Below are 27,453 nucleotides of genomic sequence, written 5' to 3'. Positions count from 1 at the left end.
GAAAAAGAAAAATGAAGTTGCGCATTTGTTAACATTCTTTAATACCTGAACTTGCAGGACTCATGAATTATTTTTGTTTCTCCAGAAGACCAACACCATTATATAAAATTCTTGAATCAGAAGCGGGACATTATTATATTACCTGTAAATTTATATTTCTAAAAAATAACAAATGCTTTGCCTGGGACTCACAGTGACATTATGTTCGCCGAAGAAAGAAAGCACAAAATCATGGTGAATTTTGGACTAAAACTTCAGAGCAGAATCCGAAAAAGGCAGGTCTTTGGGTGTGTTTATACAGTTACTATTATATGCTGTCTACATTTGTAAATCTTACACTTTCACTTACCTGAATCTATTTGACATTAAAACACAATTGTATTAAAATTATATTGTCACAATAATCATAATGACATACATGATTGTGTTTAGTTGTAGTACAGAAGAATGATTGTTATTTCAAAGCTAAACACCTCCAGACTGACCAAAGTTTTGAAAAAAAACAACAACAAAAAAAACAGTATTAACAATGTAAGAAATGTATAAACTTTAGAAATCCATAATAATATTTTAAATGTTATTGCAAAATGTATCTGAATCTTACAGATAATACAGAATTTTGAATGGGATCAGACTTGGTAATGGAAACACATTTGATGTCTTGTCCAACAAAGCATGATTTTTTAAAGAATATGCTGATGAAAATGATAACATGTTTTTGAATATACATGTATATTTGACAGAAAACATAATCCAATATTAAACAAGGGTGCCATAGTCACAAAATACGTCCGTTTACAAAAGCTTTAGATGGAGATGGGGGCATTATGGATAAGTGTTATCTAGCAAGCAAGTTTTTATCCTTGGCACTGTGTTGTTAAATGAACCTTAAAACAAATCAGTAGGGAAGATATGCACAGGATGTGTGACCTTGACCTTGGTCGCAGGGACCTGAATTTTATGCACGGCACTCAGCCTCACAATGATGAACATTTGTGCCAAATTATATTGAAATCCCTCTATGCATGTCGAAGTTTTGCTCCAGACAAGCGTTTTTCTATGAGCTCTAACTGTGACCTTCACCTTTGACCTAGAGACTTGGTTCATGTGCAGGGCACTACGTCTCATGGTGGTGAACAATTCTATAAAGTAACATTAAAATTCCTCCATGCATGTAGAAAATATGCTCCGGACAACATCTGGATATTTAATCATCTCCAGTGACCTTGACCTTGCAAATATTAACCTAAATTAAATGTGTCACACCTGTAGTCATGATAGTTACCATTTGTGCTACAATTCATCAATAAATGATGACTAAATGGTCCCTATACACATCTTCAAATTTTTATCTGAACTTTGACCTCTATGTGTAACCTTGACTTTGGTCGCAGGGATCTGAATTTTGCGTGCGACACTCAGCCTCACAATGGTGAACATTTGTGCCAAGTTATATTGAAATCCCCCTATGAATGTAGAAGTTTTGCTCCGGACAAGCGTTTTTCAATGAGCTCTAAGTGTGACCTTGACCTTTGACCTGGAGACCTGGATCATGCATGGAGCAATACATATCATGGTGGTGAACATTTCCATAAAGTATTATAAAAATTCTTCCATACATGTAGGAGATATGCTCCAGACAAAATCTGGATATTTCACCATCTTTAGTGACCTTGACCTTGCACATATTGACCTAAAGTACATGTGTCATAGCCGTAGTCATGATAATGACCATTTGTGTTACAATCCCTCAATAAATGATGATTAAATCGTCCCTATACACATCTTCATATTTTTATCTGAACTTTGACCTCTATGTGTGGCCTTGACCTTGGCTGCAGGGACCTGAATTTTGTGCGCGACACTCCGCCTCACAATGGTGAACATTTGTGCCAAGTTATATTGAAATCCCTCTATACATGTGGAAGTTTTGCTCCGGACAAGCATTTTTCAATGAGCTCTAAGTGTGACCTTGACCTTTGACCTAGAGACCTGGTTCATGTGCGCGACACTGCTCCTCATAGTGGTGAACATTTCTATGAAGTTTCATTAAAATCCCTCCATACATGTAGGAGATATGCTCCGGACAAAATCTGGATATTTCATCATCTTTAGTGACCTTGACCTTGTATATATTGACCTAAATTATATGTATCACAGCCATAGTCTTGATAATGACCATTTGTGTTACAATCCCTCAATAAATGATGACTAAATGGTCCATATACACATCTTCATATTTTTATCTGAACTTTGACCTCTATGTGTGACCTTGACCTTGGACGCAAGGACCTGAATCTTGCGCGCGACACTCCGCCTCACAATGGTGAACATTTGTGCCAAGTAATATTGAAATCCCTCTATACATGTGGAAGTTTTGCTCCGGACAAGCATTTTTCAATAAGCTCTAATTGTGACCTTGACCTTTGACCTAGAGACCTGGTTCATGTGCGCGACACTGCTCCTCATAGTGGTGAACATTTCTATGAAGTTTCATTAAAATCCCTCCATACATGTAGGAGATATGCTCCGGACAAAATTGGACGCCGCCCGCCCGCCCGCCAGGGGCGTTCCCATAATACGTCCCGTTTTTCAAACGGGCATATAAATATTGCATGCTAGTATACATGTACATGTATATATATAACAAAAGATAAAGTAACACACTTGTGTTAACATCACTTATTGTGAATTACTTCACTTATGTTTACCACTTAAAACAGTGTTTAAACTCTTTTAGTCTAAGAATTAATGATGAATCTGGAGGCATAAATGTGGTTATATCTTTTGTTGCACGGAATAAAATCTATGACAAACCACCTAATATTCAAATATTAAATATTATTTGTAAGACTAAGTTTTTAATTCCTACTGCATAATTCTACAAAATCAAAACACCATAAAAACTGATAAAAATCAAGCAAACTTTTATGGACATTAAAAAAGCTCTTAAGAATCACTATTTCTCAACATACTGTACAAAAAACATGCCCTTATTTAAGTTTTCCCATGACCTTTAATTTTAAGCTTTGAAAACAGTTCTAGTATATAAAGTAGTATTTATGAAATACTGTACAACCTGTGATGAAGAACACTGATTAAAAGACCAATACAGTGGGTTATAGCTAAGAGGTGTTGCTCAAGAGAGGTTAAATTTATTGTGAAGTTTCACTTTGGGAAGAGATGTAACTTTTGTAAAGAAGATGCTATAAAGAGGTGGTCTCTCAGCAGAGGTTACACTGTATAATAAATGTAAAATAACTGGCTTGAATCTTTATGAGAAATCATGTAGACTTAGTCAAGATATCAGAATGGAGACAATACTAATGTCACAACTACAAGTATTCAAAAAGCACTTTGTATCAAGGGCAATAACTCAAGTGATTCAACTACAATTATGTTAAAATACTAATATATATATAATGATAAACCATTCATCTACTTCAAGGACTCTACAATAACATAATAGAATTATAGATCTAGCATCATGCACATATAATACATACTGGCTGCTTTTTGTCAGCAAAGGGAAAACTCTGCGAAGCTTTCTCTTTTGATCCTCCTGTGTCCTTTACAATAAGTTACGTGCAAAATATAATTCATCATTAAGCTACAGCATTCTAAGTGCAATTTTATAAATGCTTAACAATCTTATTTGTACAAATGACTTGCTCTGCTTCTTCATTTGAAATTGTCTATTGTTATTTGAACCCTTAAAGGAACTCCACTGAGGTATTTTTGCATGACAAGACTGGATTAATTATATTTGTCATATGTTTCTGTTCAGATCGGAAGGATATTCCAATCCGAACCGCAAACATAATTATGTCAGATATTTTTTCTTGCATATTGTACCATATTCCATTATACTTGAAATTCTTTACCTTAATAAAACAATTATCCATGGAAATTTATGTCATTACACCCGTAACTATTTTCTTACAAAAGCTGTGAAATTACAACTTCATTCATAATGGCGAAATTATATCATTTTAAGCATGCCATTGTATAGAACACAACTCTTCTGGCAAACCCCCATGCCCGATGAAATTTCCGGCAGGGGTTAAACTATCAGAAACACCAGTCTTATGTGCAAGAAATATTTTTTCTGAGATAAATGTTCAATTTGTTAAATGTCGAGACCAATAACTTCTGTGTAAAATTTCAGATTTTATTCGCTGTCTGTTTTTCCAGAATGATTCTTCTAATTGTGGAATATGACCAACCTTGAAAACCTTTGCAATGCTTTCCATTCAAAATGGACTAAGGATAGCAGAAAAATAGAATTTTCAATTTATTTCTGAGTATATTTCTTAATCATAATTTATATATTTTCCATTTTAAGTGCACAAATTGATCTATGTAAGAAATCCAAAGTTTATGTCTTCCAGCTTTTGGACCTCAGTGGAGTTCCTTTAACCTACTGAATTGTTGGAATGGATTTGCCCTGCTTTGAATTTGGAACAGTCCATTCAAAGTTTTAAGGATTTCAGTATCAAGACACAAAAATAGAACTTCCAACAGTGAAGAGCTTCGCCAACTCCATGAGCGTGATGTAGGCTGGCCTGGGTCTATACTGGTGACAAAAGCTTATCACCTCCAGCTTCAGCAAGTTAAGGGTTTAAGGGTATCTGATTATTTAAAAGCTAATTTTAGAGCAGCCAACACAAGTCTCACCAGACTGCACACAGGTATAGGGTAAGTTTAACTTTATACTGGTGGCAAGGGCAAGCCACTGTTGCCGTCACAGGTTTAGAGTTAAGGATTAATCCGATTATTATAATAAAATCATAAAGATGGGTTACTTTTCTATTTTGAATATCATTCATGCAGGAAACACAGACATTGTTATTTTGATTGATTTTGAAAGAACTCTGTTTAGATACATGTTAAATAGTTCTAAGCTCAGGCAAGCTAACTGACTTAAGTCAAAATTGCAGGCAGGCTTTCATTAATGCCACTTCAAAATAAACTGGTATCTTTAACATTAAATATTTCTTAGAACAACAACAAAGTTAAATGCCAATAAAAATAACTACATCTTTTGGACAAAAAATGCAAAATTTTGACAACATGAATTATAGTGTTCTAAAGTAAAAAAAATCATTTAATCAATTACAAAGATCATGTGTTAAAGTATTAATTAAAGAAGACTTACTGATTAAGACAAACAGACTAAAACACTGGCAGTGGAAAAAGTAAAATATAATTTAATAAGAGAAATTCATCATGCATTTCTATATTATTGGTAGCAACTATTTCATGTGGAAATTTACCAGTATTATGTATAAAAAAGTTTATACCTATGGTATTAAGAAAGGTGTAGGAAAATTAGAGAAATACTGGTATTGTAAAATTAGATTAGACTTTTCTTTCTATTTATTACATAGTTCTTAACTACATGAATAAAACTGACTATAATTTCTTGATTAATATGTGACTAATGATAAGAGCGTCACTGTGCAAACTATTTACATGCTTCTTAAGAAAAAATATGAGAATATTTTGCAAAGTAAATAGGAATACATAAAATACAGTTAATTACAATTTGTTATTAAAACTCCCATTGCATATTAAGGTAAAAGGAATCAAAGGGAGGTAACTTTAATCAATAAAGTTGATTGAGTATATACAGAGTTACTTTACTTACATAGTCAAATATTTCATGGCCAGCAAGATTAAGGGCCATGTACATGTCCTCACCAGGAGTTAAACCTAACCGTCCCATAGACTCCTGAATCAGATCCAATCCCTGTTCTGGTCGGTCAAATGGCATCATCAAGGCTCCTATATCTGTCACATTTTTGGCAGCAACCTAGAAAAAAAGTAATTTATAAGCTATAACATTAAAGAAATACATGTACTCTTTTTAGAGAAAATGATTTGAATCAACGCAAGAAGCATATAAGAAAGTTCAAAGAAAACATATACCCCTCTGGAATAAAATGAACCATTTCAGTAATAAATCAAACACATTTCAATAACAAATCAAACAACTCTGGTTACAAATGTACCATACTTTCATGTTGAGGTATTAACTAACTAGACAAGTTTCCATAGGACATGGGCGTCCCCACTACCATCACATAACTACCATTACTAGTCTGACTAAACAGACTTGGTAAAGAGACATTGAGGTATTTCTTGGATGGGCTATGTTTTCTTCCAAACAGTTTAACAGAAAAGGAATAGGCTGGTCAAATGGAAGAAAAACATGAACATCAAAATAATTAGACTATATTGTAACTAATAATCTTGTAAAATTACTAGCATTTACAAACAATCAACTGAGTTACACTTGAAGAGTGACAAATGTCAAAATGTGCTACTTTATCCTAAATCTAGGGGCCATAACTTTGCTAATCTCCAATGAATTTGTCAAAAATAACACAGGTGTATCAATTCACATGTTGAAAAATATTCCTTGAAAGTTTCATGATTCAGAGTTACACTTTTGGAGTACAGGTGACAAAAGTTGAAAAAATACTATTTTATGCTTAATCCAGTGACATTAATATCTGCCAATCTCGAACAGTATAAAAAAAATATGCACTTCTGCAAGCTTCCCTTTATTTTATATCCAAATGATTAAAAAAAATGAAATAATAACTAATAAAAAAACAATGTAAAAAAAACACCATTAAATAACAAGTTATATGAAAATTTGTTAATGGCAACAGGTATTTGATATATTTGTATGTTTATTTCTACTGGTTATAGACAAGGTACATTATATCAACAAGTTTGAGACTGTAAACATATAAAAGTGCAGCATATTAACTTTTGTAAAGATCAAATGTTTCATTAACAAAACCCTTACAGTCCATGTTTGAGCTGTACACTGGGGCCACAATCAATTCTTTCCTAATTTGTCACAATAATTATAAGGTATGTGTTCCAAGAAGAGGACTAAGACTAATGGTGAAAATATCCTAAAAATATTTTCACAATTGAGCTTAAACATTATACCAGGGATTTGCCAACACCGCGATTTTGCGAGATTCTCGCTGTAAAAATAAAAAAATCGCATTGTTTTCAAGTATCCGCGAGAAAAAATCGCATGGTAATTTTCAGAAAATATGTTGATACCTAGTTTTTAATTGTGAATGACAGGTCGTGTGTGTTTGCTTTGTTTACCCTTGTCGAAAAAGAACTGTCATGCATCTCAATTAACACGAAATGTCATTAATCCGCTTGTTTACCAACATGTCATAAAGTGTAATTAACAGACACTCAGGGAACAATTTGACTCCTCCCACGTGTTGCGAGATTACCAATTAACGCGAGAAACCAATCAGAGTTCCTGTTTAAATCGAAGTGACATTATTAAACCAATCAAATAAATCGCTAACATATAACTAACAATTACGCAAGATGGAGGAGGGATCAAACGTCAATTAAATCTTCACTTTCAAATGATTGTCAAAATTAAAGAGAGCAGATATAAATATAACTGTAACGGTATTTTTAAGTAAAAATAATGTTTTTTGTCCACGAGTTATACTTAATTAAATTAACGGCATATTACACTGTATTAACTAGTTAAAAAGTAATGATTTCTTTCGTCCCCTACTTTCATCTAATTTACAACAATCAACATACGTGAATATTATGTCCTGTGCAAAGACCGTGCATTATAATTCGAAGAAAAAAGCAGGCAAATCAAACTGAAAAACTGAGAGGCATATAAATGACATCATTCTGGATTCATTATTTTTTTATTAATATCTGTAGCTTTTTTTTCTAAAGTTATGTATGACCTTTTGGAAAATCTATTATTATATTGTCTGAATGTCCTCAGACTAACAAGCTGTGGACGTTCCAATCGTCCATGCAAGTACTTTTAAATGACATGACAGTGTTGAAATTTCATACTAGTTTACAATCCGTGTAAATTAACATTTCTGATACGACTATGCAATGTGACTTAATTCAATCTCCTAGTACCTGAGTGTACTTTTATGTTCTGATATTATATGCAATTTAACTGTAGTTATTAATAAAGTTTTGTTTTACAGCTGATCTAAATTTTTAGTAACTTAAATTTCGATATTTTAGCAAAAATATAAATCTCACTATTTTGAAAAAAATCCCATTGATTTGATTAATGGGGGAGATTTTCTCCCATAGAATTTGCTGGTCAGGATTATCCCTGTTATACATTTGTAATACTTAAACTAACAAGAATACCAATATGTTTATAATTTTGTAGTCCATTTCAACAGGTTCAATTTGTATGTAGAACCTTTATTCAATTCAAGGATGCTGTAAAGTTTGGTGACAGACTATAACCTGGTTTATAAACAACATCATTTAAAAACTTTTTTTTCTGCTAAACTATTCTTACTATTAACTTAAAGCATGACTTTGTATATACATGTACAATAAAAGATTCCAGACCAGGAGTCTCAAAAGAATGTTTAAGATTATTGAAAGGGTTTATGGACAAATCAATGAATGAAAAGTATATTTATAAAATAGTGCAAAAAAAAATAAATAAAAAAATACACACACACATAAATATCTGTAACACAGATAAATATGTCCTCCAATATGGCTGATACAACTGATAAAACATCATGCCTATTTAATTGAATATTGGTAGATAAACTACAAATGTATACAAATATATCACATATAAATCATAAATATATATGTGTGCAACAAGTCTAGCAAATTTATATCCTGGTCCCTGTGCTATTGGCTTACCCTTTCAGCTTTTTTATTTGTGGGTACCTAGAAAATTTGGAATGTCACAATAAAAATAAATGACACACAACAGTGTTGATGAAAACTATAGAGTCAACTTAGTTCAAATTGTCATAAAATTTAAATGAGTGACAGCTGAGTTTTCTGACTTGCAACCTTTAATTACCTTTGTAACCTTTCCATAGTAAAACAAAGGCTACAGCTATGAGATGAAACTTTTTACTTTAAAACATTATGAAAAATGAGTGAAATATAAATATGAACATGACAGTGGTTATTTTTACTATGATATTTGTTTACCCTGCAGAATTTCTCAATTATGATTAACCATGTTTTGAATGGGAACTGTGTAATATTGGGTTATGGTTTACACAGAAAAGTATAAAGCCTGTGTAGATAAGCCAACCTGGCTCTTCGTGGTGGCTTAAGTCCACTTCTAACTAGAGTATTCAAAAACCTTTTTGAAGTATTTCCGATGATTCCCTCTTCTAATATAGCTGTTTCACAACAAAAGCATTCTTAACTAAAATGAGATATGAATTAGGTATAAGGGAGATAGTCAAACCTTAACTGATATTTTAAATTATACCACATTTGTCTCCCTTTAGTTACTCAATGCCTTATGTTTAAGTTTGGATTTAAAAGGATTTTTACAGTAACACTCTTTTTTTCAAAATCTCAGTATAAAACAAACATGCATCTGTATAATGGAAAAAGAAAAAGTTAAACAGTTTTGTTGTGAGGTGACCATGGAGAGAATACAATGAAATACATTTTACTTACCCCGTTTTTGTTCACAATAGATTTTACAATGTCATTATATACAGCAACAATCTGGGGAATCGTCTGAAATATCAAAACAAACAATTCAGTTTGTAAATATTTTTACAATTCAATTTTTCCAAATTGGAATATTTTCAAATAGTGAATATTTCTATGCATGAATATATGTGTATTTTTAACTGTAAAAGTGTGCTGGCAATAATGGTTGAATTGTTAAAGTGTCAGCCTCTAAACCTTGTGATCATTGGTTTGAACCATACCTCAGTCAAGATCACATCTGCTCAGATGACACTGCCACTGACTAAACTAGTAGATACGCAGGTAAGTTAAATATTGCATAATTGAGTGTTGCAAGATTTTACCGATATCAGTCAAAACTTACAACTTGAGCCCTAACTTTACATTGTTACCAAATTTAACAGGGTGGAAAACCTCAAAACATGTTGATCCAAACAGTGAACAAATGACCATGGTCTTCCTTAATGTAGAATTTTATATACATGCAGTCATAAATCAGGTTATTTTAAAACAAGAGTTGTCCGTAAGACAGCGCGCTCGACTTTTTTATTGCTTGCCAATAAAAAAAGTTTTTGCAGTAAAAGGCAATACAAGAATCTCTGTATTTTTAAAGTGAACTAGTTGTTTGATACCCTTGAATATTACAGCAATGTTTATATGACATAATTTATGGTAAAGTGAACAAGTGGATAGGAATGAATTTTTTTAGATTTTTTAAGTTTTTTAGTGCTTGCCTATAATACAAAACATTGACAGTTAAGGGCCATAATTCAAATAAAATCTTTGACAGAATTACCTTCTCCTGGACATGTTTGGGAATCATGATTGTAAACAAGTATTCCAACTTTCAAATTAATATCTCAAACAGTTCAGTCAAAAAGTGGACTGGTACTAAAAACTTAACCAAGATTCTAAGTCGATAAAAGGCCTTAATTTTTAAAACAAATCCTTGACAGAGTTACCTTCTCTTGCGTACAGATGGGGGTAATGATGTGAAATAGCATTAAAAGTTTCAAAGCAATATCTCAAAGGGTTAAGGCAATAAGTGGATTTTACCCTTATTCAATGTATTTTCTAAGTCAAAAAGGGGCATAATTCTGTCAAAAACCTTGACAGAGTTATGTCCTCTTGTCTGTTGATGAAGGTCGTGATGGTAAACAAGTATGGTCAGTTTCAAAGCAATACCTCCAATGGTTTTGAAATAAAGTGAGGTGGTACAAAAAACTTAACCAAGCTCAATACACTTTCTAAGTCAAAAAAGGGCCATAATTCTGTCAAAAACCTTGACAGAGTTATGTACTCTTGTCTGTAGATGGAGGTTTATGATGGTGAACAAGTATGGTAAGTTTCAAAGCCATACTTGTAATACTTCTGAAATAAAGTGGGGTGGTACGAAAAACTTAACCAAGGTGTGACGCCAACGCCGACGCCGGGGCGAGTAGGATAGCTCCCCTTTTCATAGAAAAGTCGAGCTAAAAACAAACAACAACACAAAAACAAGAGGGCCATGATGGCCCTGAGGTCGCTCACCTGTATAAAGGCCCCCGGAGCGGGGCCAGTTTAAACCCCAGGGCTTTTATTTGAACAAACTTGGAAGACACTCATTAGAGAAGATGTTTCACAATGTTAAGTTTTTTACCTCACACATGTAATGAAAAACAATGATCTCACCTGCCCCCCCCTTTCCCCCCCCCCCGACCCCCCCCCGCAGGGCCAATTTCACCCAAGGGCTTTTATTTGAACAAACTTGTAGATATCCATAAGAAGATATTTCATGCTAAACATCTGAGCTCTAGCTCATTGGATTTTTTAAAAGAAGATTTTTAAGTTTTTAATACACACATATAGTTAAAAACAATGACACCCCTGTGGCGGGGCCAGTTTTGACCCCAGGGCTTTTATTTGAACAAACTTTGTAGACATTTACTAATGCTTAATATCTAAACTCTAGCTATTTGGGTTTTTTCAAAGAAGATTCTTTAAGTTTTTACTATATGCATATAGGGAAAATCAATGACCCCCGGGGCGGGGGCCAATTTTGACCCCAGGCTATTATTTGAACAAACTTTGTAGACACTCACTAGAAGATGTTTCATGCTTAATATCTAAACTCTAGCTATTTGGGTTTTTTCAAAGAAGATTTTTTAAGTTTTTGCTATACACATATAAGGAAAATCAATGACCCCCGGGCGGGGCCAATTTTGACCCCAGGGCTTTTATTTGAACAAACTTGGTAGACACCCATTAGAAGATGTTTCATGCTGAATATCTTAGCTCTAGCTCTTTGAGTTCTTTCAAAGAAGATTTTGTAAGTTTTTACTATATGCATATAGGGAAAATCAATGACCCACTGGGGCGGGGCCAATTTTGACCCCAGGGCTGTTATTTGAACAAACTTGGTACACACTCATGAGAAGATGTTTCATGCTGAATATCTTAGCTCTAGCTCTTTGGGTTCTTTAAAAGAAGAATTTTTTAAGTTTTTACTATATGCATATAGGGAAAATCAATGACCCCCTGGGGCGGGGCCAATTTTGACCCCAGGGATTTTATTTGAACAAACTTGGTAGACACTCACTAGAAGATGTTTCATGCCAAATATCTAAGCTCTAGCTCTTAGGGTTTTTTAAAAGAAGATATTTAAAGTTTTTTCTTTCGGTTGCCATGGCAACCAGAGTTCTGCATGGAATTAAATTCTTTGAACAATTTTTAAAGGTGGCCACCAAAGGAACATTCCTGTGAAGTTTGGATGAAATTGGCTTAGTGGTTTATGAGGAGATGTCATTTAAAGTAAAAGTTTACGGACGGACGGACGCCGGACGGACGCCGGACGAAAAGCGATCACAAAAGCTCACCCTGTCACTTTGTGACAGGTGAGCTAAAAACCCCACAAAAATCATAGAAAAGAAACATAAAAACCATTTTCTATCCAGTAATAAAACACATCATGAGAGAATCAAAGCAAAGAAAACATTTTGAATTGATTAATTACCTCACAAAGTGGTTTTCCCGGTGCTGGCACCAGCATGTATTCTTTGATGCAACACGATTTCCCTGGAGCAGATCTACCACTCTGGAAGATTGTTACCATTGGCAGTGGCATCCTAAACTTTTTTGGTGTCTGAAGAAATATTTCACTTTTATTAAAACAATCATCATAACGTACAATATTAATATTTACCCTACCCTAGAAATGCAACGTAATTAAGCCTTCATCAATGGCATGTAGCCAGGCCAGCCTGACATAGACAGGCTAGCCTGATCTGCACAGTCTGGCCAGGCTCTATACTCTTGGTGGCTCCATTTTTATAACTTATTAATGAAATACATTAATTTTTGAATTTACTCTGCTACAAGCTGGCTAACTACATTATGTAAATCAAGCAGGTTATTAGGCTTACAGACAAGCATTGATCTTACGTAACCTTCTACCACAGAGGTGATCAAATTAATATCTTATTTATCAAAACCACAAAAGTGATCAAATTAATATCTTATTGATTAAAACCTTAGAGGTGATCAAATTAATATCTTATTGATCAAAACCACTGAGGTGCCCTTCCATGCATTTTTCAGGCAACTGAGTAGAACCATGGACATTCCCTACATTTAAGCTGGATTATAAGCTTCCTCACATGGAAGAATCCATAGTCACTGACGCCCTTAACCACTGACACACCTTTTAATTAATTGTAATTAAGTGATTTACTTTTCAAAATACTTGGACCCAGGTCCGAGCCATGTTATGAAAATTATATCATCTAATTAATATTACATTACAATACCTGTCCACAGCGTAAAGCACCAATATATTCAAACAATGGTGAGTCTGTAGTTCGAGCTCCGGCAACGCAGATAGCCTGGCTTGCGGCACTCATGCAGCAGCTTCCACATATCATATTCTCCTTAGGTTCATCTGGTACAACAACAACAGGAGCTCCACCCTTTCCACCTTTACCCCTGCACGTAAAAAAAACAACAAATATTGTAATTACAATGTATTATGAATTTGGTCAAATTTTTATAACAAGTTCAAATTAGCTGAAACATTAATAATTTATTATATAATTTAATATCAAGGAATTACAGCAACATTAATGTAACTTTTCTGTAAACTTTGAGGTCTCTAGAGAAGTCTTATAAAAAAAATTGCTAAAAAGTAAAAATTAATCAACTGTCACTCACTACATGTATTATGATTCTGAGTGCAATTCGGGAAATTAAAATCTAGAATAAAGAAAAATGAAAAAAAAAAAGATGCTTCAACCAAAAAAGTAACCACCATGCCTTGCAAGAATCGAAAAGTGATTAGCCAAGTCTGACCAGGCTCCATTCTGTTGGTAGACCATCTTGATATACCCAAAAAACTACACAAATCCATTCTAGAATTTCAGAAAGTAAAGGGATAAATATCAATATCCTAAAATTAACAAAAATGGACTGTTCCAAATTCATAAATGGTCTAGCCAATTACTTATATTTAGTAAAGTTAAGGTTATTACCATTGATCCAAACACTGTGTGGCAGTGTCAGAACCCAAAATATGGATTTAACTCAATACAGTGTTGGAGCAGTACCTATAGATGCTTGCAGAAATCATGATCATAAAAAAGACAAATATTGTTTTTTTTCCTTGATTCTTATATTTTTTCATTCTTTATCGTATATAATCATCGTGAAGAGATGAACAGATGTTTTAAAGTTTATTCCATTGGACGAAAAGGCAAGATTTTTGCATTTAATCATTCAAGCGCCTTTTTTCAGTTATAATATACTGGAATATGGTATTTAGTGTGGTGCACTAATTCTTTTTACAGTCTCACTTCCGTTGTTATTTCCCAGTAATCATTTTCACCAGGGTAAATTCTGTAAAGTGTTGGAATGGAGCTGATGTTTATTGGGATAATTAACTGTTTAACAATTCAATTATAAAATCAAACTTAAACTTGACACTTTTGATATGGCAGGGTTCGGGTGTTAACTATTGTTTGGTAGTAGTCGTTGCACTGCACACATCCAATTTCAGTGACCATCAAAATGTTTACAACTTGCGAAGCGATGTGATTTGTGACATTACTATAGTCATAGCCTAACCATTGCAAGTTTTTGGTTGTCTTTTCAAACTTTCTGTGACCATTATAGTTAGGGCCCGAACCCTGCCAATATTAAATGGTCAATAAACAAAGGAAGGGTAGGTTATTTTGAATAAATATGGTGAGGAAAGCAATTAAAACTTGGTAAATTTAAATCATAGCCAAATATAACCGTTTACATGTAATTGTATAATAAGACAATGATAATTTTAAACCTTCATGCAGTCTTATCTGGCTTTATATTTTTCCTTTACTGGGGAGAGGGAAAAGTCGGGTATGAATAAATAATTATAAAAGGAAACAAGAAAAATCTTACTTTTGCTTGTCCTTATTCTTAGCACTACAAAGTATGTAAAATAAACAAAGATAAATACTTTGAATTCTGTGTTGTCAGCCTTTTTATGAATGGTGTAAACTCCATGTTAAAATTATTGTTTCTTTAATTAACCTTCTAAATTTGTGAAATGGATTTGCCCATCTTTGAACTTTGGAATAGTCCATTCAAAGATAAAAGAATTCCATATAAAAAATGACTTCAATATGAAAATACAAAAAAGTAAGCTACAAAACAGTGCAGAACCTGGTCAGACTTAGTTTGCATTGATTTACACTCAACCAGCCTGGTACTATACTGGTTGGTTAGGCAATGGCTTATCACTTTTGGTTCCTGAGCCGGTTATATAAGGCTAAATGAAGATTTGTCTTTTACTCTTTTTTTCAATTGCAGCTATACATGTAATCTTGAACCACTGTGAGTAGGTTGAAATTTCAAAAGCCATTGTGAAATTTTAAGATTGGTCAGCTTATGTCAAAGATTACATAATAGCATTTTGTTGGCAAACACTTTTTTTTTACAAATGTAAAATTACTCTTTTGTAATTTTTTTTTAATAATTTCTTACTGGAACAAACTAGAATATTTTATTGATGAACAAAATAATATGTAAAGACATTTATCATTAAAGAATTATTAGGAACAACTTGTACTGAACAGCAACCTGTGATATTTCTAACTTTACAAAAGGCAACTCTTTCATTCAAAATGTAAGAAAGAGTTATGGGCCTTTGAAAATGACCCTCAATTAGAATCTGAAAGACATAAATTAAATTAATTTAAATTAAGTTCACAAAGGGCTTTAAACAGTAAACTTTCAAGTCAGAATTATGGGCCTTGAAAAGTGACCAGCTCCTATGACGATTTCAGAGACATGTGCAAATGTGTATAAAAAGCTATATTTAATAGTTTCTTTAAATGAAATTATAAACAGTACCATTATGTTGTTACCATTATAAATCTTGTAGTTGATTCTAAAATGAGTTGTAACATAAAATGCCTCTTGTATTTAAGATATATTATATTTGATGTAAAAAAGAATAAAATGTTATGCTGCTATTTGAAGTAATTGGACAAAATCATTCAGAAATGACTTTGTGCATGAGCCCTCACTCTAAAGGAAAAATACAAACGCATTTCTTTTTGTACAGGTATTTAAAAAGTATACTAGTATTTTTCAAAAATTCAAACAATAATTTTTATAAAATACAGACAGCTGATGCACTTTAAATTACCATCAAATACCTTAAAACTTGAACCATGTGTATAACAACTCTGTCAAGCGAGTAGGATAGCCCCACTATTCTTTGAATTGTCAAGCTAAAAAGCCATAGCAACAAGTAAAAGATTTTGTTTTACTGAACAGACAAAATGAAAAATTAATGAAGAAAATCATAGTAGTTTTGATTTTTTCCTCTAATTCTTCTTGAAGACTAAATTCATCTTTGTCACACCAAAAGGTCATATGGTGACTTTCCAGCTTTACTGATAGAGGAAGACCTTAGGTGACCCTCTGTGCATTATTTCAGGAACCACCAATGTTTCGTAAGCTAGCTGGATAGCTTTCTCACATATAGCCAACAATGCATGCATGGCTCAAACCTACAACAGTGAGAGGCAAGTAGCTTGAAGTCAACGACCTTAACCACTCAGCCATAGATGCCAACAAATATTTTGTTTTACAAACAACCAATCTCTAATAAATTAAGGTGCAATTTTGCAAACACTAGCTAGGCAATTTGATACCTTGTGATTGATGGCACAGTGTACAAATGTTTTCAAAATGAACGTCATGCAACCTTAACAAGTTTCTAAGGCTGAGTTTTGGAATAACTAGGTAAAGAGCAGAACTTTTGTAAAAAAGATTTTACAGCATCACAACTCATATCCTTGTTTAAAAGGGCTATAACTCAGAAACCATGTTAGTTATAGGGCCCATTATGATCTAAAAAATTAAGACATTTAATGTTTCAAGCAGTAACCTTCAGTATTTGATTAGATATGATGTTGAACAAGAAGTTGCATACAAAAATCAAACCAGGCCTCATATTTTGTTTACTGTGGGATTCTAATCAAATCTGGTTGTATGTTATAAAACAGAGGCATCAAAAGTCTGAAATTTGACCTTACAATTAAAGGAGACAAAACACAACAAAGTCTGAATCATGATATTACAATTACTATAGGCAGAAAATAAAATAGAGTCTGAATCATGATAATTTACAATAAAGGGAGACAATAAAATCAAGTGGGAACCATGATATATCCTGAGACAATAAATTTATTTAAGCCAGTGAAATATTTGTGAGAAATGCCTAGCTCTACATTCCACACTGATCTACAAACACTGGTGCACATATGAACAAACCCTGTTGTTGTTGTTGTATCTGCTCCCATCTTACTAACTGCTCTATTTTCATTCCTACAGTGATTATAATTAGTACTAAAACATAGGCAATATATATATATTTTTGTTTTTGTAGTCCTCTGACTAAGCCTTAAATTTTCTGTTGTTGTTTCAGCATTTTTTTCCTCTACTTTGGGAATGGTGCCGGTACCAGACTGATTGGGAAAAAATGCGTTATTTTGACTAAAATTGGGAATTTTTTTAATGCATTTTTTCAGCTACAAATGAGATTAGACATCATGCATAAAGATAGCTAACAGCTTCTACTGTCCAGATAGAACTATTGAGTTGTGATTTATATGAATATGTTGGATTTAAATGATTTTAGAAAAATCACTTTGCCTTGTGGGCATTTTGAACAGCCATTTTGGGAATTTAACATTGGAAATTGGGAATTTTAATGTCTATTTTCTATTGGGAATGGTACCGTTTTAGGGTAGTAGTTATATAAAGAAAAAAAACACTGTGTTTTACAGTATAATGTTGGCAAAATAAAAATTAATAAAGAAAAATAATATTTATATCCTTCCTGGTATTGATAAAGACCTTAATTAGACATCTTAGATATAGAGGATATTGAATGAGTGTAAGTTCAATACTGAATTTATTGCACGAGTTGAATAAAATTATATTATGCGAGCCTCTGGCGAGCATAATATTATTATATTCAACGAGTGCAATATATTCAGTAATGAAATTACACGAATTTAATATTCTATTTATCACATAACCCAAAATAAAGACCGTTAAAAGTTAAATAATAGTCATTTTTCATTGATGCGACTATAGTATAACGCTAACATTTAGCGCGTCTTTACACTATGTTTGTATAACGCTAATGACGTCACGTCAAAATATATGCACGGCCGTGCAATACCATATTTACGGAGTCGCAAAATCGGCACGGGTGTGTGATAAAATGATAAAAGGAAAGAAGTAAGATAAAAGTATTTTAAGATGCATAATCTAATCCAATGATAGACCTAAAATTATAAGTTTAGATTGCAAATATTAATAATATCAACATCTTAACATGCCTAAAATATTACACAAGATATTGTGTCTTGCTGCCTATCATTTCCTACATGTAACTAAGAAAGAAATTCCTACCTATCTACCTATCCTTGTTCTTAGTCCTCTACAAGAACTGGCCTACCTTTTCATAACATACATGGTTATACAAAGATAGTAACTAGTAGTGTATCATGTGATAGATAGAGAAAGAAGATAGAAAGGTTACCTTAGAGGATGCCTGATTTCACTTTTCCTATTTTTAAAAGGAACACCAGGTCTAGATATTTTGTTTAACTTTTCTGTTTAACTTAAGCTTAATTCCTAGGAGATTTTATCATTTAGCTGATAATGTAGATCACTTACTTTCCAGATTTAGGTTTATCACTTTTGCTGACACTACTTGTAGGTTTCTTATCTGAATCTTTGGTTTCTTCAGTACCCTCTGTCTGTTCAGCCTCCAATGCTAACTTTTCCTCCTCCGCTGCCTTCAGTTTGGCAATTATTTCACTAGAGATGGAAAAAAGATAGCAAGATCTTTAACTTTTTATATGCATGTAATAGCATTAAAAGTGACTGTGACTTATCCAATGCTTACACCATTAAGCCAGGTCAGACTGTGCTCCATTTAGTCTTATCAAGCTCTACATGGTTGCAATGTCTTTTACCACCCTTTGATGGCTCCATTTAATGTTCCCCTTCCATATCAATTGATTAGAAATTGCTATTGTTTACAAAACGAATGAAAATGGTTTTTATAACTTTTTACCAACAATTTTCTTCATCTAACTAGAAAACAAATTTCCAAATTTGGTATCCCTGGACTTGTTTCTGAAATGGTGAAAAGCTGGTAAGCCAAAAGTATTAAGCCTGGTCAGACAAAACAGATGTGCAGCTGGCGCGGCTCTGTACTGGTTGTAAAGGTGAATTCCCTTAATCAAATCACTTGTCCTGCAGGACAAGTAACTGCCAAATTATAACTATTGTTATGTAAACTACATTTTTCTTTTTACCAGGCTGTGAATTCTACTCATTAATACAAAAAGACTTGAAAAATTAACAAGATTGCATTTGAGAAAAATGCTATGCCACCGCATTAATACAACACTAAATAGTAGTGTAGGAACAGATTTTTTTTGTTTCTATGCAATTGAAGATTGTCATAATGCATAGATCCCTGACCTATCTAATTCTTATTATCAGATTAGTGGTTAAATCTATTGTTAATCCAATAAAAGATCAGAGTAGGAATATATCAATGCACTTGAGTCTGGTGAATTTGGTGGTGAAGGTCATATTTCACACAGCCTAAATTTTATGACTACATCAAAGGACAACATAGTTAGACACTTTGTCAAAATCTAGGTCAGCTGATATCACTACACAATGTTTCATGCAAAATATCTAACCTCTAGCATTTGTCAATTGCTAGAAATTTTTTTTTAAAGTTTTTACTATAAGTTTTTACTATATACATATAAGGAAAACCAATGACCCCCGGGGCGGGCTGATTTTGACCCCAGTGCTATAATTTGAACAATCTGGGTAGAGGTCAACCAGACAATGCCTTATGCAAAATATCTAAGCTCTAGGCCTTTTGGGTTTTTACAAGAAGGTATTTTAAGTTTTTACTATATGTACATATAGTGAAAATCAATGACCCCCGGGCCGGGCCGATTTTGACCCCAGGGCTATCATTTGAACAATCTTGGTAAGGGTCTACCAGACACTGCCTTATGCAAAATATCTAAGCTGGCCTTTTGGGTCTTTACAAGAAGGTATTTTAAGTTTTTACTATATGTACATATAGTGAAAATCAATGACCTCCGGGGCGGGGCCGATTTTGACCCCAGGGCTATCATTTGAACAATCTTGGTAAGGGTCTACCAGACAATGCCTTATGCAAAATATCTAAGCTCTAGGCCTTTTGGGTCTTTACATGAAGGTATTTTAAGTTTTTACTATATGTACATATAGTGAAAATCAATGACCCCCAGGGCGGGCCGATTTTGACCCCAGGGCTATAATTTGAACAATCTTGGTAGAGGTTTACCAGACAATGCTTTATGCAAAATATCTAAGCTCTAGGCCTTTTGGGTCTTTACAAGAAAATTTTTTTTATTTATTCTTATAATCCCTTTTGGTTGCCATGGCAACCAGATTTCTGCATGGAATGAAATTCTTTGAACAACTTTGGAAGCCCTTTAGCCAAGGATCAATCCTGCCAAGTTTGGTTGAAATAGGACTAGTGGTTTTTCACAAGAAGATTTTTGAAGTTCACTATATAACCTATATAACACACACAAACAAACAAACACACACACACACACACAGGTGAATCACTATAACAACTAGAACAATGATACACGGATTTTTATGCCACCGCAGCATCTGCGATGCGGTGGCATAAAAATCCCTGTATCATTGTTTTAGTTAAAATTATGCTGTGCTTTTTTAAGTTTATATTTACCTTACTAAGGTATCAAGTTCCTCTTGTTTTGAAGGGTCTTGGCCATTCAGTTTGGTACAAACTTCAGTATTTATCAGTTGAATGGCTGCAGCAACATTATTCTCCCTTTCTTTCATCTCTTCCTCTAGCTCCTCTGCCTTTGCAATTTCTAACAGTGACGGTGTTGTACTTGAACTCAAGGTCGAGCTTACTAGCTATGTAGCAAGAAACAAAACAAATTCTAGATAAAGTTATGTGATAATGAGGGACTCAGAAGCATACTGTTTACATGCAGCAACTTTTGTCAAGGTCTGATGTTAAATATTGATATAATCATATATTTATAAAATTATAAGATTATATGTGAACATAGTTATCAACATTTATCAACATTTAAACTTTACTCCACACTGAAACAGATTTTCCCTGCTTTGAAATTGGAAACAGTCCATTAAAACAAGAGGGCCATGATGGCCCTGAAGTCACTCACCTGTATATAGGCCCCCGGAGCGGGGTCAGTTTTAACCCAAGGGCTTTTATTTGAACAAACTTGGTAGACACCCATTAGAAGATGTTTCATGCTAAACATCTAAGGTCTAGCTGGTCAAGTTTTTTCTTTACACATATAGTTAAAAACAATGACACACCTGGGGCAGGGCCAATTTTGACCCAAGGACTTTTATTTGAACAAACTTGGTAGACATCTATTAGAAAATGTTTCATGCTTAATATCTAAACTAGCTATTCAGGTTTTTTCAAAGAAGATTTTTAAGTTTTTGCTTTACACATATCAGGAAAATCAATGTCCCCCGGGGCGGGGCCAATTTTGACCCCAGGGCTTTTATTTGAACAAACTTTGTAGACACTCACTAGGAGATGCTTTGTGCTTAATATCTAAACTCTAGCTATTTGAGTTTTTTCAAAGAAGATTTTTTAAGTTTTTGTTATACACATATAAAGAAAATGAATAACCCCCGGGCCGGGTCCAATTTTGACCCCAGGGTTTTTATTTGAACAAACTTGGTAGACACTCACTAGAAGAGGCTTCATGCTTAGTATCTAAACTCTAGCTATTTGTTTTTTTTCAAAGAAGATTTTTTAAGTTTTGCTATACACATATAAGGAAAATCAATGACCTCGGGGCGGGGCCAATTTTGACCCAAGGGCTCTTATTTGAACAAACTTGGAAGACATCCATTAGAACATGTTTCATGCTAAATATCTTAGCTCTAGGTCTTTCGGTTCTTTAAAAGAAGATTTTTCAAGTTTTTACTATATGCATATAGGGAAAATCAATGACCCCCTGGGGCGGGGCCAATTTTGACCCCAGGACTTTTATTTGAACAAACTTGGTAGACACCCATTAGAAGATGTTTCATGCTTAATATCTTAGCTCTAGCTCTTTGGGTTCTTTAAAAGAAGATTTTTTAAGTTTTTACTATATGCATATAGGGAAAATCAATGACCCCCTGGGGCGGAGCCAATTTTGACCCCAGGGCTTTTATTTGAACAATCTTGGTAGACACTCACTAGAAGATGTTTCATGCCAAATATCTGAGCTCTAGCTCTTTGGGTTTTTTAGAAGAAGATATTTCAAGTTTTTTCTTTTGGTTGCCATGGCAACCAGAGTTCTGCATGGAATGGAATTCTTTGAACAACTTTGTTAAGGCTTCACACAAGGAACATCCCTGTAAAGTTTCATTTATGATCTCTGCCTTATGGTTTCAGAGGAGATGTCCTTTTAAAAGTGTGAACGGACAACGGACGACGTACGACGGACGAAGAGTGATCCTAATAGCTCACCCTGAGCATATGCTAAGGTGAGCTAAAAATGCACAAATAAATATCAAAATACAACAAGTGCACTGCACACAGTGTAACACTAGCCTAGCTCTGTATTGGTGGCATTAAACACTTATCACTTTTCATTTTTAACTGCCCCTTTTTATCATTTTGGGCACAAATAGATATAATAATAAGGATAGATAATCTAGGATATACTTATGCACCAGTAATTTTAATCACTACTATCCCTCTGGTAGGGCAGAGAGTAGTAAGGGAAATATTCTTAGCTTTAAGTCTTTACCTTTTGTCTTAAACCCTTATCACCTAGTCAATATGAGGTTTTGTTTAAAGGCCCATTAAGGCCCCTAAATGCCATACTATTTGTGTTTTAAATACTTGTTTTCAATGTCTGCATTATACTCTGTTTACCTTTTCCTTATTATTTACTGTACAGAAAATGTCTGTCTGTATAGATGCCTGGCCTTTCCCATCAATTGCAGTCCTTGCTCTCACCTATAATGTAAAATGAATACAAAATAAGTAGCTCAACAATGACATTACTAAATATAGCAGAGGTTGGGAGGCATATACTTAAGTAGATAATTTTGCATAAACATGTATCACTTTTAAAAGAATTGTTGTAAAACTGTTTTAATACATAGAGAAGATTATTCTCAAATTATTTAACTTAAATAACAAATTGATAAACATATAGATTTTGTAACACAATCCTACCTTTGTAATTGTTGGTGTCTTTGAATATCCTTGGAAATAATTTGCCTGAAATAGATCATTACATTCATAAAATATAAAGCTTTAAACAAGAGGACCATCCCTAATGTCACTAACTTGAGACCAATAGCTAGGCAAGGGCATAATTTTAATAGAAAAAAATAAATGACCACTGTAATAATGGTAATTTCTACCCCTTGGCAGTAACTGTAACATAGCCATTTTTGCAGAAAAGGCAAAACAATATCTGACAAATTTTTTGGACATTAGTTTTCTTTTTAAAAAATTTTTATTAAAGTTACAATGGAAAGTAATCTCTGTAAATTTTTTCCTGTATTAAATAAAAATCCCAAAAGATGGGGGTTTGAATGAGGATCATTATTGCCCCAAAAGCTAAAATTTTTTAGTAGCTAACAACAGGGATCCCTCTAAAGGCTGCTATGTACATATTTACGACACTAAAATTAAGTGATTATGTAAAAAAGAACAGCATTTTTGGGCTTTTTATAAACTTTTTCCCGAAAAAGCCCTTTTTAAAGTAAGAAATGGTTTGATAAAAACAGTTTTTTTAAAAAAAAGGGTCAAATTTAAGAGCAGCAGAGCACAAATTTCTCATTCTGTTGTATTCTAGAGCATAAAACTTGGAAAAGAAAAGTTCAACAAATAACAATTATTGTCAATGTCACATGGTAAGGCATTGATTTAGATTATAACATTACCTGTGATTTACAAGGACACATTATGCTTACAGTGACTTTTCCCCCTTTATTTTACAACCGAATAATTAAAGGCTGTTTCCCCTAGCCCAAAACAGGTATATTTTCCTCTAAAAATGCTAATATTTTTCGGCATGTGTACATTCTTCACTTAACATATGAAAGCTGTCCCTATAGATAGCCTCTGCTATGAATCATGCATGTTAAATTAAATTGAAATACTCAGTTGTTACTTGTTAGAATTTGATTTTCCCTTGATTTATTGCTCTATATTTTCCCCTTCAGAAAGCCACAGGTTGTTTTGAAAATTGAAAAAAAAAATCACTGGCTAATCTTCTGCTAACTGACTTTAAAAACTTAATGTGAGTGAGCATTGTATCATGGTTACGTTCAACATTGAGAAGTAAAAAACAGTTTTGTTAGAACTCTAAATTATCCAATAAAGAACACAATTAATGATTGAAATTTGAATGCTTAACAGCCTCTAATTATTCAAAATACATGTATGTTACTTGTATTAAGAATTTTTTAAAGCGAAACTGGAAATCAAACTCCATTACCAATATTTCCATCAAGAATTCTTTGCAAATTAAATTCCAATGCAAAAAATTGCTGATATGCAATCTTTTTCACATTCATGATATCAAGAACTTGTATTGTATAAATTATAATTAAAGAATCATTTAATTTCTGATGTTTAATAACCTGTTATGGTGAAAATGTCACTAATTTCATACATTACAAAATGGTATGTGATTTTGGAAGTACATGCACCACATTTTGGAAACATGTTTTAGTTGTTATTTAACTAAATGTTTTAAACATAAAAATATCAAATGATGTTGGAGATTTAATGTTCATTTCGATAATAAAATTGGGAAAATAAATATGTATATTTTGCATATTTTAAAGATTACGACTGGTACAAATGCTTGCTTAAAAAATCCCACCATTTTCAGTCCAAATCCCCTACTTTTTAAATAAAAATCCCCCAAAAAAGGTGGCTGGAAATATGACATTCAGGGTTCAAAAATTTCACTCATTTACCCTTATTTACAAGATTGATGCAGGACATGTACAAAATTGTGGAATGCTCACCCAGAAGGACAAGCGAAAAAAAAATTGCCAATGTAATAGGAAGTTAGAATTCTCACAATCAGTTTGTTTACCAAAACCAGAAACAGAGCTTGAGTTTAAGGTTATATACAAATTGCACACTTAAAGCATTGTTAATTGGATACGGGAAAGTGCCCGACAATGCTCTATATTTAAGTGCGCGATTTATGCATAACCTAAAACACATGCTTAGTTTCTGGTTTTGATTTGTTGAATTAGTGTAAACAAACTGTTTATGAAAATTTTTAGCAGTCTATTGCACCGGAAAGTTTCTATTGTGTCTGGGAAATTTATTTTGAAAATTATGCCCAAAATGCAGGATGAGTAGCAATTATCATGCAGGACGAGCAGAAATTAGAAGCTATACTTGTCCTGATGGACAAGTGCAGAGGTGTGGAATTTTGGATTTTCCCACTTGCACATGGAAAAGGGGTCTGCGGAAAAGTTGGACTAAAATTTTTACTTGACCGCAGCTAAAGTTCACTTGCCCAAATAAACAGTAAAAAGTTATAAGCTTGGCCTAATTTGACCAATGGGTCCTTGTTTACTGGGGTTTTGCTAAAACTCTTATTTGGACACACATGATAAGTTGAAGTGATGTAAGAGTGTCCTTTCTTATTTAAAGACTTCCCTACATAAATGGCCAAGGTCGTATACGGTTTGTGGGAACATTTCGCAAACATGAAAATAAACTTTGCCTGGATTAAACAGCATCGGGGCAAAATTTAATGTTCATGATCAAGTACACTTAGAATTTCTGGATTTTGCTTTTTTTCTGACTCAGAAATTCACTTGTCCAATCTAATTTCCGCCGGCAAAAAGTCCCGAGTCTGGCAAGTCGGGCATATATGATCACTGACGCTTGGGGGTTAGATCCTGCCCCCCCATTGTGATACGCCCCTGTAAACACTCTATCCAGGGCTCTCAATAGGGTCAGAATTTCACGAGTCAAAGACTCTTTGGCCAAAATTTTCATGAGTCAAATAATTTTTTTCTAGTGTCATTTGACTACATGAATCATTTTTATGTTACAAAAATGACTGTATTGGAGGTCATTTTTGGAGATTCCAAAGTCTAAATTGACAGAAAAAAACCCATAATTATAAATGTCTATACCTCCCCCCCCCCACCCCTGCTCCACCTAAAAAAAACAAATAAAACCAAAAAATGAATTGCTGTGAAAGAATAAAATAAGCAGCAGCTTTTCTGATTAAATGTATAAAATATAAAAAAGAATTATCTTTACTGGTATGCTATATCATATTAATTTTAAATACCAAAATGTATCTTGGAATATTTAATGGAAAAAGAAATAACAAATGCACCGGTACTCCAAGTAAATCAAAGACGTATTATAAACCTTTAAAAGCAATCAATAATTGACACCTCAAGTATGTAATTCTTATCAGTTGTGTAGAGCTATTTTTAGCACTGTCAAATTGCAGCCACTGAATTGTCGCGCTTCAGTGCACAGGGTATAAACAATTGCCGTGTGTAAAGCATTTTTATACACGGCTTATATTGCCTGTTGGCATTTTTAATGAGTGAGATTTGACAGATGTAGGATTTGATAGGTAATTAGGGGTGGATTAAAGGTAATTATTATTGCATAGCTGAAAATCCCATGTGGCAAATTGACTCTTGAGCAGATTTTAACACGTGTCAAATTGTGCATTTCCCGATTTTCACGAGTCAAAACCCGGATCCCCGTGTCAATCGAGAGCCCTGCTATCAAAACTTTTTTAATATTTAAAAACGAATGGGACAGAAGAAGAAGATGTTAGATTCCTGGCACGATTATTGGTGGACTTTTCCTACGGGTCTGTCTTCAGCATTCACGTCATACTATATAAACAAGTACACTGAAGTCCTTAACTTGGCTTAAGCTATAGATATCTCACTGCACTTAACTCAAACGTCTAAGGTCAGTCTACATAATCAGAAATAAACAAACTCCTTGATTTAGTTAGGCCTACATACCAAATGACCATAAACGTCTGCAGGATTTTCATAGAACATGGAATTGAGAATTTCTTCCATCTTTTGCGGAACTCCATTTTCATCGTAAAATTTAGCTGCACGTTCTTTGAGATCGTAAAGTTCCCTTGCTTCTTTGACATTCGTCATTGATTTAGTTGAGGCCGACATTTTAGTAAATGTCTGTTTAAAGTTCTTGTTTTTTGGTCACTAACAAGATATTCTGTATAACTAATTTTCCTGACTTTATTTATTGAAAGCGTCGACTTTGTCCGCCATATTGAATAGTTACCAAGGACAGACTTCCGGTATAACAGGTGAAAC

General features: G+C 33.5%; 1 protein-coding gene across 5 annotated transcripts in view; it reads right to left on the bottom strand.

The window, feature by feature from the left end:
• LOC132730285 (enolase 4-like) overlaps window positions 1-27,419 on the bottom strand; it is a 32,122-nt gene extending 4,703 nt beyond the window's left edge. The window contains exons 1-12 of one of the 5 annotated variants that reach the window (XM_060716174.1): window positions 27,133-27,419; window positions 23,324-23,368; window positions 23,018-23,101; window positions 20,825-21,018; window positions 18,721-18,864; window positions 17,305-17,358; window positions 13,296-13,470; window positions 12,503-12,631; window positions 9,493-9,555; window positions 8,710-8,736; window positions 5,651-5,815; window positions 3,507-3,569 (exon numbers count right to left, since the gene is read on the bottom strand). In XM_060716174.1, the coding sequence (XP_060572157.1) occupies window positions 3,507-3,569; window positions 5,651-5,815; window positions 8,710-8,736; window positions 9,493-9,555; window positions 12,503-12,631; window positions 13,296-13,470; window positions 17,305-17,358; window positions 18,721-18,864; window positions 20,825-21,018; window positions 23,018-23,101; window positions 23,324-23,368; window positions 27,133-27,300 (1,311 nt within the window). In that variant the 5' untranslated portion in view covers window positions 27,301-27,419. Of the gene's footprint in view, window positions 1-3,506; window positions 3,570-5,650; window positions 5,816-8,709; window positions 8,737-9,492; window positions 9,556-12,502; window positions 12,632-13,295; window positions 13,471-14,919; window positions 14,944-17,304; window positions 17,359-18,720; window positions 18,865-20,824; window positions 21,019-23,017; window positions 23,102-23,323; window positions 23,369-27,132 lie in introns of all 5 variants that reach the window. The other 4 variants (XM_060716176.1, XM_060716178.1, XM_060716175.1 and 1 more) reach the window with 4 other exon arrangements.
• Window positions 27,420-27,453: the final 34 nt, after the last annotated feature.

This window comes from Ruditapes philippinarum, unplaced genomic scaffold (genome assembly GCF_026571515.1).
Source record: "Ruditapes philippinarum isolate M1 unplaced genomic scaffold, ASM2657151v2 ctg1686_1_1_1_1, whole genome shotgun sequence".
NCBI classification, from domain to species: Eukaryota; Metazoa; Mollusca; class Bivalvia; order Venerida; family Veneridae; genus Ruditapes; species Ruditapes philippinarum.
Note: the sequence above shows the minus strand (reverse complement) of the source record. Positions and strands in the feature narration are given on the sequence as shown.